At 38.5% G+C, this 16,172-nt stretch overlaps 1 protein-coding gene across 1 annotated transcript in view; it reads right to left on the reverse strand.

Moving 5' to 3' along the window:
* Positions 1–16,172, reverse strand: part of FGD6 (FYVE, RhoGEF and PH domain containing 6) — a 124,462-nt gene that overhangs the window by 74,092 nt on the left and 34,198 nt on the right. Inside the window, exon 3 of the mRNA XM_004381231.3 lies at positions 7,586–7,736. Within this exon, the coding sequence (XP_004381288.1) occupies positions 7,586–7,736 (151 nt within the window). The remainder of the gene's footprint in view (positions 1–7,585; positions 7,737–16,172) is intronic.

The following is a 16,172-nucleotide window of genomic DNA, read 5'->3' on the forward strand; positions in this document are numbered from 1 at the left end:
CCTCTCCTCCAACATCGCCCCCTTATGACTTGCTTATGACAGCAATAACCTAAGTGGTTTCCTTGGGTCACCCCAGTGTAATCCATTCTCTACACTGCTGTCAGAGAAATATTTCTAAAACGCAAATATCATCATGTTAATCCTCAGTCTGAACCCCACTGGCAGCTCCCTATCACCTATGGGTAACAAAAACCAAACTCTCCTTTGCCATGTGTATACGGCACTACACAATGTGTCTGGTCACCTTCTCTAGTCTCTTTTCTTCGTCTCCACACTGTGTTCTCCCCACTCCAGCCAAACTGGAAGCACCTTGCAATCCCATGTGTGCTCTGCTCTTTCGTGCCTGCCTCTTTGCACATGCCTTTCCTTGTGCTTTGACTGTCCTCCCACCACATTCCCCTCTCCCCAGGGATTTCTGCCTCTCATATTCCAACTCATCCTTTCAGACAGCACTCAAAGGTTTTCTGCTTGAAAAGCTCGTGAAGATTCCCTTGATGTTCTCTCCCCATGACCTCCAAAGGATGAGATTACTCTCTCATTCGTGTCATCCTTATAAGGCTTAACACAATGGATTCTACTACCTTGCTTACTAATATGAATTCCATCTAGTCTACAATCTTATTCACCTATGTATCCTTCTGCATGTGGCACAGTGCCTGACCCACTGTGCAACTAATATTCATGAATAAGCAAATGTGTACAAAGGTGGCTGCCACTGTCTCAGAACCTAAGACCCAAGTTTGAGTTGGGTAACATGAAAACGTAAACTCAAATGAACCAAAATCTCATAAATATTTCATCACAAACAGCATCGTAACAGAAGGGGATTGGACTAGATAATTAAGTTCTTTTCATGTATTCTATCACCCACCTTACTTTTTAAACTAGGAAAACTACAGAGTTAAAGATGAATAGTAACTATAAGAAAATGATTCAGTGGATTACAATTATTTTCAAAATAGATATAAAGTCAAAGACAACTTTACAAAGTATCTTTATATTATCTCCAACTTTAGGAGTAACAACTGATTCTGACCCAAGTCACTAATGATGGAAAAACACACCCCACTGTAAGCTAAGACCTTGGGAGAAGCCATATTTGGCATCTCAACTTTTGAGTTAATGAGAATCCTTACTTAAATTTTATTGCATTTCAAAGCAGACTGCCTGTTAAATAACAGTATCTCCCAAAAGTACACTGCTGTAGAAGTTGAAATATGAGCCATAAATAAATGAAATTACTTTGTCAAGGTCATAAAATAAGCCAAACAAATTCCAAAGCAGAACCTTTGATCTGAAATCAGCTTTATGTTCCAATCCCTCGATAATAGCCCAGCATTGTAATTCCTTAACATGTTCTTCTCTTTTCATATTTGTTCACTACAAGTAAACTTCAGTAAAATTTACTTTTTCATACAACTGTTCAAAGGCCTCTGCTATCCTAATCAAGAGTTCTACTAAAAAACTAAACAAAACAAATTAACATCCTACTTGAGAAACATCTATTTATCATTAAGTTATCCCAAAGATGAGGTGACAGTGTGATTAACCTCTAAAAGACAAGTCTCTCTTATGTTTTCATGAGTCTCGTAGTCTCTTCATCCCACTCTTCATCAGGATATAATACCGTATGAACTATATTACAAAGAAGGATTTGAAAAAGAAAAGGTTGGTAATGGACCACGACTACCACGGCCTCCAACAGACTGAGTCCAGTACAACTAGATGGTGCCCGGCTACCACCACTGACTGCTCTGACAGGGATCACAACAGAGGGTCCCAGACAGAGCTGGAGAAAAATGTAAAACAAAATTCTAGCTCACAAAAAAAGACCAGACTTACTGGCCTGACAGACACTGGAGAAACCCTGAGAGTGGCCCCCGGACACCCTTTTAGCTCAGTAATGAAGTCACTCCCAAAGTTCACCGTTCAGCCAAAGATTAGACAGGCCCATAAAACAAAACGAGACTAATGGGGCACAACAGTCCAGGGACAAGGACTAGAAGGCAGGAGGGGACAGGAAAGCTGGTGAAAAAAAAGGAAAAAATAAAGAAAGAAAAGAAAAAGAAAAGATTGGGAAGTCAACTGGTATAAACAAACTGGTTGACTTTTTCAGATTACTTGACAAAGCTCCTATAGCTAGTAAGGGGAGAGCTCGGACTGAAACAAGGGTCTTAGAATCCTAACACCTATACCTGTGGATATAATCATATTTGAGAATACGGTCTTCTTTGTTATGCTAATGAAAGCATATCAGTGCACAGTGTGTCCCAAACCTAATCATTTCTGAGTTTTAAAAACAGCAGGTTAGACATAGAAGGAAGGGTTAGATATAGAAGTAAGCGCAAACAGGGGAAGACAGATGCCATTGTGAGTATCACTAAGGAACCAAGGAATGCTGGGGCTATAGAAGTTGAAAGAGACAAGGATCTTCCCCTAGGGCCAATGCCATGAATTCGGACTTCTAGCCTCCTGAACTGTGAGAAAATAAAAATTCTTTTCTTTAAAGCCACCCACTTGTGGTATTTGTGTTACAGCAGCACTAGGAAACTAAAACAGGTTACATAAAGCTTGTTTTGAGATGCCCACGGTTTCTCTTGTTTATTTTCATATAAACCAATAATAGTTAATCCTTGTTTATGGATTGGAAGACTTAATATTGTTAAGATATCAATACTACCCAAAGCAATCTACACATTCAATGCAATCCTGATCAAAATTCCAACAGCCTTCTTTATAGAAATAGAAAAACTAATCCTCAACTTTATATAGAATGGAATGGAAAGAAGCCCTAAATAGCTAAAGCAATGGTGAAAGAGAAGAACAAAGTAGGAGGACTCACACTTCTTAATTTTAAAACATACTATAGAGTCACTATGAGTCAAAATCGACTCAGTGGCAATGGGTTTGTTTTTTTTTACACAGCAACAGTAATCAATACACCCTGGTACTGGTATAACAATAGACACACAGACCAATGGAAAAGAATTAAGAGTCCAGAAATAAACCTGCACATCTTTGGTCAACTGATTTTTGACAAGGGTACTAAGTCCATTCGATAGGAAAGAAAAGTCTCTTCAATAAAATCCAATAAAATTGGACTTTAATACACAGAAAAATGAAACAGGTTCCATGCCTCACACCATACACAAAAACAAATTCAAAATGAATTAAGGGCCTAAAATGTGCAAACTAAAACAATAAAATTCTTAGAAGAAAAAGTGAGGGCAACATTGTCAAGCATAGCTTTTAACAATGGATTATCTAACATAATAACAAAAGCACAAACAGCAAGAGACTAAATACATAAATGGGACCTCTTAAAAATTATAAACTTTTGTTTGACAAAAGACTTTACCAGAAAAGTAAAAAAACAAGCTACCGACTGGGAGAATATCTTTGGAAACCATATATCCAACAAGAATCTAATAACCAAAATAAATATAAAACTTCAACAACTTAACAACAAAAAGACACATATCCCAATCATAAAATTGGCAAAGGACCTGAACAGACATTTCATCAGAGGACCTCCAAATGGCTACCAAATACATGAAAAGATGCTCAGCTTCATTAGCCATATAGAGAGATGCAAATTAAAACTACAACGAGATACCATTTCACTCCCCCGAGGATGGCTAAGATTTAAAAAAAAACTGAGAATAACAAATGTTGGCAAAGGTGTTGGAAAACTGGAACCCTTACCCATTACTGGTGGGAATGCAAAATGGTACAGCTGTTGTGGAAAACAGGGTGGCAGTTCCTCAAAAAACTAAAAACAACTACCATATGACCTAGCAATTCCACTCCTAGGTATACACCCAAAAGACTGGAAAGCAGAGACTCAAACAGAGACTTGTACACCAGTGTTCACTGAAACACTATTCACAATAGCCAAAAGGTGGAAACAACCTAAATGCCCATAAACCAATGAATGGATAAACAAAATGTGGTACATACATACAGTGGAATACTACTGAGCCAGTAGAAGAAACGAAGTCTTGATATATGCTACAATATGGATGGAGCTTATTTGCTGACTGAAATAAGTCAATCACAAAAGGACAAATATTATATGACCTCATTAGATAAGAAGACAAGAAAAGGCAAATGTATGGAGAACAAAGCTTATTAGTGGTTACCAGGGGCAGGAGGGAGGGGGAAAAGAGGGGTTAATGGCGATGGAAATATCACATTGATTAAGGGTAGGGCTGTATAGCTGATTATTGTAATTGCTGGCAATAAGTTGTACACAAGCAACAAACTGAATTGGCAAAAGTTGTGCGATAGACATGTTTACAACCGTGACTTAAAAAAAAAAAAAAGAGTAGCTGCTGAGGCTGCTTATGTACAACCAAAGTCCTCATGGGATTTGGTTCCTTGGTTGGGAGGTTTAGGGTCATGGTTTCATGGGGCATACCTGTTAAGTGACCTAATAACTTGTTTAGTGCTTCTGTTCTACCTCCTATTTTGTTGTGTAGTACCTGGAATCTTAAAAGCTTGCAAGCAGCCATCTGAGGCACAACAATTAGTCTCTATTTGCCTGAAGCAACAGAGGAAGAAGGAGTGTCAGGAACAGAAGAAAGATATGGAATGTGTGGCTAATTGCCTCCATGAGCAACTGCCTCCTTTGCCATGAGGTCAGAAAAACTGGATGGTGCCTGGCTACCATTACTGAACATTTTAATCAAAGATTCTATAGAATAATCTTGATCAAAAGGGGGAAAATGCAAAACAGAATTTCAAATTCTCATGGACTCCAGACTTCCTGGAGCAATGAAGGTTGGATGAATCCCTAAAACTATCACCCTGAGATAATCTTTAAATCTTAAACCAAAAATATCCCTTGAAGTCTTCTTAAAACCAAACAATAGTTTAGTTTAACTAGTAAAAAATGTCTGCCTTGAACATTATGCTCTTTTAAGAACTATCTATATGGGATCAAAGTGACAACAGCAACTTAAAAGGTTATATAGAAACCTTAGGGGGCAGTGAACTTATCTTAATGGGGGAGGAACAACTCAGAAAAGGAGGGTGAGAATGGTTGCACAACTTGAAGAATGTAATCAATGTCACTAAATGGTGTGTGTAGAAACTGCTGAATTGGTGTGCACTTTGCTGTGTATATTCTCAACAACAACAAAATAAAATTTTAAAAATAATAATAGTTAAGAATTATTAGCACTCATGTGTCAGGCACTGTTCTAAACAGCATATAATCATTTAGTCCTTACAACAATCTTCTTCTTTTTATAGATGAGGAAATTAAGACACAGAGAAGTTATAAGCTTATCAAGATCACAGAGCTAATAAGTGGGGGGAACCCAGACAACCTGGTTCCAAAGACTGTGTTCTTCTTAACCACTACGAAAGCAAATTACTTAAGAGAAAAGCATTCACCAGGGTACTGTTAGATGGATTAACAACTGCCAAGCAATGTAGAATTAGTTCATTTTACTATCTCTATTGATGTCTCAGGAAACCTTGGTGGCATAGTGGTTAAGAGCTACAGCTGCTAACCAAAAGGTCAGCGGTTCGAATCCACCAGGCGCTCCTTGGAAACCCTATGGGGCAGTTCTACTATGTCCTAAAGGGTCGCTATGAATTAGAATCAACTCAACGGCAACGGGTTTGGTTTGGTTTTTTATTGATGTCTTAAGGAGCCCTGGTGTCAAGTAGGTAAAGCAATCGACTGCTAAGCAAAAGTCGGCGGTTCAAAACCACCAGCAGCTCCGAGGGAGAAAGATGTGGCAGTCAGTCTGCTTTGTAAAGATTTATAGCCTTGGAAACTGTATGGGGTCACTATGAGTTGGAATCGACTCAATAGCAGTGGGTTTGGTTTGGTTTTGGGTACTGATGTCTCAGATGAAAAGACAGTAAGTTCATCAGAAAGGCTAAGAATTCTAAAGAGGAAAATACGTTGCTGTCAAGCACAAAAATGTTAAATATGCAATGTTAAATATGTTAATTGAAGAAATAATCACTCTAAAAAAGATGAATATTTAACAGGACTATTGCAATGTGGCACAACTAAGGACAAAAACAATAATATAAATATAAAAAGGGAGAGGAAAGGCAGGTACAAATACAGAGGAAGGAATCCTGGGAGTCTCCACTGATCACAAATGAGTAAGTCAACCAGGCAGTGTTATGACAGGATGTGCTGGGAGGATATGTAACACTTAAAGGTTAGACATTTATCCTTAAACTTTTCTTTATACCGTGAATCAGTGAGATCCCTAGAAGAATATGGAAACTAGTTTTGGTCACCACAAAGTATGGGGAAAAACTGAAAAGGGTTCAAGCAAGACATATATATGAAAATGATAGAAAACAGTATCTGTTAGGAAAATAAAAACTTGGAGTTGTTCATCAAAGAGAATAAAGGTTGATTCATTACAGCACTCAGGAGCCCCAGTGGTGCAGTGGTTAAGCACTGGGCTGCGAACTGAAACCCATCAGCCGCTTTATGGGCGAAAGGTGTGGCAGTCTGCTTCCATAAAGATTTATAGCTTTGGAAACCCTATGGGGCAGTTCTACTCTGTCCTACAGGGTCCCTATGAGTCAGAATTGATTCAATGGCAATGAGTTTGGTTTGGTTTTGGACCCAGATCATAAGTGGTGAAGCTGGGAATTAACTCAAGACAGTTGCACTCCAATGCCACTCTACTCTAGCAATAATATACAAGGTGAAAATCAACATGTGCCGTTCACTGAAGTCTGAAAATGAATTAAACAGAGCAAAATATTTTAAACAGGAGGCATAACCTATTGATAAATTATAGCATAGGAATTAAGTGACGTGGGTTTTCTTCATAACTTGATATGCTGTGTGGATCCCTTCGAATTCCATCTCGTTGTACCATACCAAAACATCCTGGGGATACTGCTGATGTACTACTTTTTCCCCTTAATCATGTCTTTAGTTAAAGAAATGTGATTTAAAATGAAAATATGTATTTGAGTATTTTTGTAACATATAAAATCATGCTTTTAAAAAATGATTTTTAAAAAACCATGCTTTTAAAAAACTTTTTATAATGGAATATTTCAAATTCATACAAAAGTAACGCAACAGTACCGATCACACATTTTAAACAATTATCAACACATGGTCAATCTTGCTTCGTTTATATTATGACTGTATCCCCAACAAACACACTGGATTATTTCAAAACAAATGCTGATATACTATTAACAGCAATCTTTATTCTATCCCTAAAAAGATTTGGCAGAGTATGACAACATATATAATCCCCTTCTTTCAAGAAATCTAAGCAGAATGGGTAGCAGTACAAGGAAAAATCCTAAGAGACATTTTAGTTATTAAAATGGAAAATCAGTGGACACTACTAAAAATAATTACTCAAAAATCACTAAATAATCTCTAAGTGATATGCACTTGGAACTATAACATCTTAGACTCTAGATTACATAGGAATGAAATTTGAATTAGAACACTGTTTTACAAGCTTTAAGAAAATTCACTAGATTTTTGTGCCTATTATGCTAATAAGTATTATTCACAAACATAATGACAGGCCAAAAAGCACAAAAGCAGAAATAATTAAGTACCAAAACATACCTGTTTGTCTTCCAGTGGGTCAGACTCTCCTTTACTAGAACCAGAGCTGACATCATCTTCATCAGAACTGTTGATGACTTCCTCCTCATCTGAGGGAAGGTCATCCAGACCCAGGTCCAGATCATTGTGTCCCTCCTGGGATGCTCCAGAACTATTTCAATAGAAAGTAGTACATTAGTCACATTTAATAAAAGGAGTACCGGCACAAACAGACAAACAAAATCAATCATCTTATCCTTGCAATTTAAGCTAGGTACATCTAAGGGATTAAAAAAAACAAAAACAAAAACAAAATAACCCATTGCCATCGAGTTGATTCTGACTCATAGCAGCCCTACAGGACAGAGTAGAACTGCCCCATAGGGTTTCCAAGGATCCCCTGGTGGATTTGAACTGCCCACCTTTTGGTTAGCAGCCATAGCTCTTAATCATTACGCCACCAGGGTTTTTCTAAGGAATTTAGAAAGATGGAAATAGCCAAGTCAGTCAAACTTCCTCTTCTCAGCTGTCAAGAAAAAAAGAGGATCATCTAGGAAAAGCATGTATTTTAGTGGTAGGAAAGTGGGTGGGAAATAACTTTTCTGCTGCCCTCATCCTATGCATCCATACATCCTTACCCTAGAAGACTGGTCTTTACTCCAGTATAAACCAAGATGTCCTATGGGAAACGAGCTGGGTTACCACAAAGGGCACTGACTGCACAGGAACCTCGGAAGAACTGCTGCTTCCTTGGGCCTCAGTGTTTAAATAAAATAAAGGCAACTAACAAATCTATGAGGATTGGGAGGTAATGACGGGATTGTGATCAACACCATATATGCTACTGTGAACATGTGCCCACCTCCCTGGTTATCACTGACTGCATTTTATGCAAATGCATCACAAGACATGGGAAGGAACAGGGCTGTTACAAATTCTCAGGCCCCGCTCCAGACCTAGGAGTCCCTGGGTGGTGAAAACAGTTAATGTGCTTGGTTATTAACTGAAAGGTTGGAAGTTCAAGTCCACTCAGAGATGCCTTCGAAGAAAGGCCTGGGGATCTACTTTCAAAAAACCAGCCAATGAACACCCTATGAAGCACAGTACTACTCTGACACACATGGGTCTCCATGAGTCAGGGTTGACTTGACAGTGACTGGTTTTTTATTTTTTAAACTGGGCTCCAGACTTACTGAATCAGAAACTCTAGGAGTGGGGCCTAGCAATTTTCATTTTAACAAGCCCTCCAGGTGACTGATACATTTGAAGTTTGAAAATCACTGAACCAAGCCATTTATCAACTCTTCCCCAACCTGACACCATCAGCATTTCCCAGTTTATACTGAGACAGTCACACTAAACAAGATCTCTTCAATCTAAAAGCCATTGCTGCAAACCAGTCTAAGGGGGAATTCCATAGGAAAGTTCACCAGGAAGACAATGAAAATAATTCTTTCTAGCTTTGGTTGTAAGGACTCAGGAACAAATTGCCTGCAACAACTGCTTTCCTGTCTTCGGTCTACAAGAATGTCTACAAAATAAAAGAGCATAGTGGAGCCAGTAACATTCACAGAAAACCATCAGGGACACACTCAAGCAGAATAAAGAGACAGTTTCATTTCACTGTGGCAGGCTCCTTCAGTGGGTCATGGGCAGGTCACTCAACATGCTGAGACTCCTATGAGTAATGAGAATTTCTAATGGGAATCTTAAAAGATAAAGATAAATTTTCTGCCAGTTCCTGATTGCACATTACAGTATACAGACTTGCCTCGGAAGCCATTCCTGGAACCCAACTGTTATACAAACCAGTTGGATGGAGGCAGGATGCCAAAAGGAACACTTCCCACTGCCAAGATGGGGCTTCCTATTACTCAGTGGCCAGGAACTTCAGGGAATCATATCACAGCCTCAATTAGTGGGTGCACACCTTATCATAGCTCCCCATGACACAAAGGATACTCACTACCAGGGCGGGGGTGGGGAGGGGAGAGGAAGTGGAGCTTTCTAGACAGATCACTGGCCAGATTCACTGTCTCTGGGTACAGGATATGAGCCCAACCCAGCTGGGTAATTAGCTGTTGATTTAGATTAGTGAGAGTAACCGAGGGTTAAGAGGGTGTACAGAGACTACAGGATCCATCCATAGACTGAACAAAACATACCTTCACTTATTTTTATCTTAGTTCCTTATTTCTTTATATCTTCTAAAACCCTGCCATGTTCTGCCTATAAGCAGCACCAGCATCACCTGGGAGCTTGTTAGAAACGCAAATTCGTAGGCCTGCTCCAGTCTACTGCATCAGAATCTGCACTGTAACAAAATTGCAGTGATTTGTGTTAGAAGCACTGCTCTGAACAGCTTTTTGAGTCAGCCCATCTGCATGCTGTTTTGGACTCCACAGTATAAGAATTTAGAATAATTAGTAATAGGGCCGTGGCACCCTTGAAGAAATTAGGTTTATTTTGTCTAAAGAGAGAACTGAGAGGTGTTTCTTGATCAAACATTTGGGATGCTATCATTAAGAAGACAGTAACCAGTTGGTCACCACATTCATTACGGATAGAAATAAAATTAAATGACACAAGTTTACATTTAAGAACAACAACCAAAAAAAAAAAAAACTTTAAATATTTAAACTACATAGATCAAAATACGTGTTTTTGTCATTAGGTGCCATTGAGTTGATTTTGACTCACAGCAACCCCATGTGACAGAGCAAAACTGCCCCACAGGGTTTTTAGGCTATAATCTTTATGGGAGCAGATCACCAGATCTTTCTCCCAGATCAAAATACACTGCCATAAAATGCCGGGAGCCATCGAGTCGGTTCCAACTCACAGCGACCCTACAGGACAGGGTATAACCACCCCATAGGGTTTCTAAGGAATGGCTGGTGGACTTGAACTGCCAACCTTTTGGTTAGCAGCCAAGATCTTAACCACTACACCACCAGGGCTCCACGTTGTGAGATTAGTTCCTGTAACTGTTTTTCCTACAGAAAACCCTGCCCCACTCCCCCCACCTTATCCCCAATTGGTTTACTTACCTCTTCTGAATCTTATCTATCTCATTTGACTGCACCTGTTGGTATAATTGTTTCCCTCATTAAAGGACAAAGAAATGGTCTTTTTAAGTTGCATTCCTATCACACTGCCTAACATAATAGGCACTCAATTAATTTTTACTGAATAAACAAAAATGGCACTAGAAAGTAATAGGTGTTATGGGAATGGTGAGCCAAAGGAAGGTTTTTGGAGAAAAACTGGGAAAAAGTGTGTATGGCTTAAAGGGGAAGGGACATTTGGGTATTATGATCAATAGTGTATAGATGAGAATGTTTGCATTCAGGAAGCAAAATGTATAGTAGAACATTTTGTCAGCAACAGGAGTCTCCTGTAAGTAATTAATAAAAAACAAGCTTGAATAAGATGGTACGTTTCAGACTGTCAAAGCAGTGAAAAATAGCTACAGGCTATTTGTAGGCCTTCAACAAGGAGACCCAAATCTTACCGTAGATCTCAAAGAAATACTTAATAGTTGGTTGCCACTACCATACTTCTTTCTTGTTAGTGCCAACAAGGAAGAGAAGGGTACCTCTTCCCTCAATCAAACTTTGTAAGCATAGCACCCTCCCAACACTACCACCTAACCAGGGAAACAGGCATTCCTATTAATAATAGCATCAGTGAGATCCTCTTGATAATCTCAAAGCTTAAACTGAAGTTGCTCCTCACATACACCGGACGGGAAATCCTGCAGTAAAGAGTAGAGATCACTTATGATTTCTGACTCTTAGGAGGGAGGAAAGTGAGCAGAGCAAAGAGGTATTTTAGGAGGATTAATCTTACAGCCCAATGCAACTGAGGATGGGGAAGGGGGTGGGTGCAGTGAAGAAAAAGTAGAAGGACACCTCCTAGGAGGTAATTTCAATGGTGCAGGTAGCCTGAAGCAGAGTGGCTACATCAGGAATTGAAAGGAAGAGATGGAGGTGAGGGGGGAAAAATCATCACGGCTTACGGTAAAGGAGTAGGGGGAAAACTCAAGGAAGATTTTCAAGGTTTCAAGTCCAGGTCAACAGCAGAATGAGGGCAGCATCAGCTGAAATAGAAATATATAATGAGGAGCCTGATTTTAAAGGAAATATAATGGATTTAAGCAGCAACACTAGAAAAGATGACATGTAGCCTCCTCATTTACATGTTCTTTTCCACAAAACTAAAAAGAGAAAAATGGTTAATTAAAATATTTCCCCCTATAATCTTTGCAGCTTTCAAATCTACCCTGGTGGCACAGTGGGTAAGCACTCAGCTGTTAACCAAAAGATTGAGCTGCTACACGGGAAAAAGAATGTGGCAGTACACTCCCATAAGGATTACAGCCTCAGAAACCCTATAGAGCAATTCTATTCTCTCCTAGAAAGTCGCTATGAGTCAGAATCAACTCGGAAGCAGTGGGTTTGTTTTGGGTAAATAAATATGGATTCTTTACTGATGTCAATCATGTAGTTTGGGGCTCTTCTCCTATTCTTTTTATTTCCTTCCCACTGTCAGCAAGAGAACACTGTTTTGCGGGTTAAAAGACGAGGACATAGTGTTTCCTCCATACCTCCCTGCCTCGTTATTTCATAATCTGACAGTCAAAGTAAAAGGAATGTAAGCTGCAACAGCAAACAGAACAAAAGTCAACACTGGGCTGTACTTCCTCAGACCATTCTTTTGCAAGTCAAGGTTGTTTCTGGAATGAACCTTGTTTCTAGAAAATCAGATTTTTTCCAGTCTGTTGGAAAAAAGACAGAGATAAGTAAAGTCAGAAATAAATGCCTACTCATTAGGCAAGAAGGAGTCCCTGGGTGGTGTCAATGGTTTAAAAAATTGGCTATTAACTGAAAGAGTGATGGTTCCAACCCACCTAGAGGTACCTTGGAATAAAGGCCTGGCAATCTACTACCAAAAAGCCAGCTCTTGAAATCCCTATGGAGTGTAGTGCTCCTGTGACACACATGGGGTCACCATGAGTCAAAATCGACTTGAGGCAATTGGTTTGGTGTTTGGTTTTTTTTTTAATTAGGAAACTGTTCTTTCAATTCCACATGCCAAGATCTATATACATTTGCAGTGATGATTATTCAATGCCATCACTTTCTAAAAATTACTTACTTTTTGTTTATACTATTTTATATATATGAAAAGTACACACTCTACTGGAAGCACATCAAATTTCTCTTTTAGGTAAGATGTCACATCAAGGATGATCTCTCTTTTAGAAAGAACTGTCTTTTAAAAAAATATTTAATCCATTTCCTCTAAGAGTTTTAAGGAACACAAAACCTGCACAATGTCAGGCCAGGCATCTAAGTTGCCAGGGTTCATCACAAAAACATCCTATGCAACTCCATTAAACTAAAAATTCTAGCCAGGGAAAGGGAGAAGCACACGGGTGGCAGAGAGAGGAAAAGGAGAGGCAGGGTGAACCGAAAGCTTTCAAAGCACTGAATCATCTCTTGTGTTGACAAATCCGGTTATCTTTTTCCTTTCTTGCCTGTGACTTTATTCTGAGCCTCTTAAACAAAGAATTGTTCCGTTTAACTCCTCGCAAACTAAAGTTCATTCCAATATCCTCACCATCAGAAGTTTCTTTCTTATTTCCAAGTCACAACTTGGAAATCTGAACTTCTATGATATTTCTCTTCCTCTCCTCTCTACTCTTGGTCCAAACTGAACAGAATCTGCTCGTCCTCAGGATGTTGTTATAATTCTTTGTCAAATGTTGTCTCATTATGACTTGGTGATTATGTGTTTCCCCTGGCTGCTTTCACATTTATCATAGAATGAGTGGGAAAAACCACCATTAGAACTTGAAAGATGAACATTACATGGAAAAATTAGCAAAAAAAATTTTAATGAATTGTATTTTCTAATATGCCAACTATATAAAATTGATTCATATTTTCACCAGAAAATTGTTTTTATTTACTTTCACCGGAAAGCTTTTTACTCTGTTGCTTCAGTTTCTTTATGAAATTGCAAATTCCAGTGTCATTTTTGACGCTGGAATCAACAACAAAAAGAAAAGCAAACACTATTCTTGTTCTTGTTTTCAGGTCCTCTTCTCTATTATATAGGACTTCTAGAATTTTCTCTATTTCCCACTCAGATGATTTTCCTGACAACTACTCCTTAAACGAGTAAGTTATCTCTTTAATTTCTTTTGCGAAACACGGTACAACTTGTGAAATAGACATACTTGGCTGTTTTCATCTTCTTATAAAGCAAGATCCATATATTCATGCCATATTGTTAGGTTTTCCAACACAGGATCTTGCACAATTATTTTAAGTATGTGCAGAGCCAGGGTGACAGAACATAAAAGCCAAGAGATAACATAAAGTCTGAGGCAAACTTATCTGACCTGAACAAAAATCAGCTTCAACAAGTGTGACCCTTCTGTACTGGGACATAAACCAGATTATCTGGATAGGTCTTCTCCATTACTAACTGCTTTGACTAAAAAAAAAGAAAAAAAAAATTGATGCTTCACTAATATGTAAAGCTGTGGATAGCTGATGTTCTTATTACAGTATAATAGTACACACAGTATATTACAGAATAATATCCTTCCCTCAAAGAAAGGTACACTAATTTTTAATGTTCTTTTGAGAGACTGGCTAAAGGTTAGGGCGAAACTTTAAAACATTGATGATTTTATTATCTTAATTTCAGTAAAAATTTATAATTTAACATATGTATGAGTATTAACCTTTTTGAGTTAAGCTATTTAATAACCAGAGTAAAAATAAATGAAATTACTAAAACATTTATAGGGGTAGCAAAGCAAGAATTTGTTACCAAAAGGAAAAAAAAAAAAAGGAAGAAGAAACTTGCAACCATAAAGTGTACACAGTGTTTACCTCCTTGGTTCATGAATTTTAAAAGTGTAACAATTATGCCTTTAAAACTAGCAAGCTGGGGGTTCTAAGGCTTCAGAAAAAGAAATCACAGAAAACCCGACTTCTCTGAAATGTAAACGGGAACACTGTTTAAAGCTGGCTCTGGGTGAGTCTGTTAAGAAGTAATAGGAGGCTTCAGCAATGGACTTTGAAAAACGGGCCTTCTTCATTTTCCAGGGGCCACCTTCACCCTTTAAATGCCAATTCCATTCTTCTCAGGAACACAATTATTAGTAGGATTCTTAAAATTATACTCTACTGATTAAAAACAAAATCACAATCAGCACCTTGAGGCTACTATTTAAAATACAGTCCTCACAGGATAACTCCAAAAATGGTTTAAAAAACAAGTAGAATCCAAAATTCCTTAAAGGAGAAGAGAACCTACTCAGATGCTTGTACCTCTTTCATGTAATTATTTATAAAGTCATAAAGGTTTAACTACAAAGATGCAGTTTTAAAAAGAGTTTTAATCAATATCCATCAATCGGAGACTGGTTAAATAAATTGGGATACATCTGTACAATGAATAAACAGTTGTTCAAAACATGAGGTAGATCTATACACCATGATATAGATTATTCTCCAAGAAACAGTGCTAAGTTAAAAAGAAACCAAAGCACAGGAGTATGCTCCAATTTGTGTTAAAAAAAAAAAAAAGACATACACATAAAAACATGTAAAAAATATAAATATATAATGTAAAAAAAAAAACAAACCCATTGCCATCAGGTTGAGTCATAGCAACTCCATAGGACAGAGTAGAACTGTCCCATAGGGTTTCCGAGGAGCGCCTGGTGGATTCGAACTGCTGACCTTTTGGTTAGCAGCTGAACACTTAACCTCTGTGCCTATATTATTAATATATATATTTCATTTCCTTAATAGGGTGGTGAGAATTAAGAAGAAAAAAAGATACTTTCTGTTTCCTGCCCCCCTCTCCCAATCCCCCAGGCTAGGAGGTCTAACATTTTCAGGGTTGCCTTTCTTTTATCCCTTTAACTACTTCTTAAACCAGTTGCTGTCAAGTTGACAGGACTCATAGCAACCCCATGTGTGTCAGAGTAGAACTGCTCCATAGGATTTTCATTGGCTGATTTTTCGGAAGTAGATCACCAGGCCTTTCTTTTGAGGTGACTCTGGGTGGACTTGAACCTCCAACTTTTCAATTAGAAGCCAAATGTGTTAACTGTTTGTACCACTCAGAGACTTCAACTACTTCTTAGGTTGGAAAAATATTTCTCACTTTCCATGTGGAAGACCTGGGTCCGATCCCCAGCCAATACACCTCATGCACAGCCACTACCCCTCTGTCAGTGGAGGCTTGTATGTTGCTATGATGTTGAACAAGTTTCAGTGGAGCTTCCAGACTCAGACAGACTAGGAAGAAAGGCCTGGCAATCTACTCCTGGATAATCAGCCAATGAAAACGCTATGGATCACCATGGTCCAGTCCCATTGTGCATGGGGTTGCCAAGGACTCAATGGCAGCTAAGAACAGTAATGACTTTCCTTTACTACCTGTAGGGGCTTGTTTGGGAGAACCAGTATCATGAGTACTTGGATAATAAATAGGAAGGGTTACCTTCTGGCTAGCCAGTTGATAGCTTAAAAAAAAAAAAAAACTCAGTGGAATGATTGTTCAACAGTCTGCGGGG

This window comes from Trichechus manatus, unplaced genomic scaffold (genome assembly GCF_000243295.1).
Source record: "Trichechus manatus latirostris isolate Lorelei unplaced genomic scaffold, TriManLat1.0 scaffold00081, whole genome shotgun sequence".
NCBI classification, from domain to species: domain Eukaryota; kingdom Metazoa; phylum Chordata; class Mammalia; order Sirenia; family Trichechidae; genus Trichechus; species Trichechus manatus.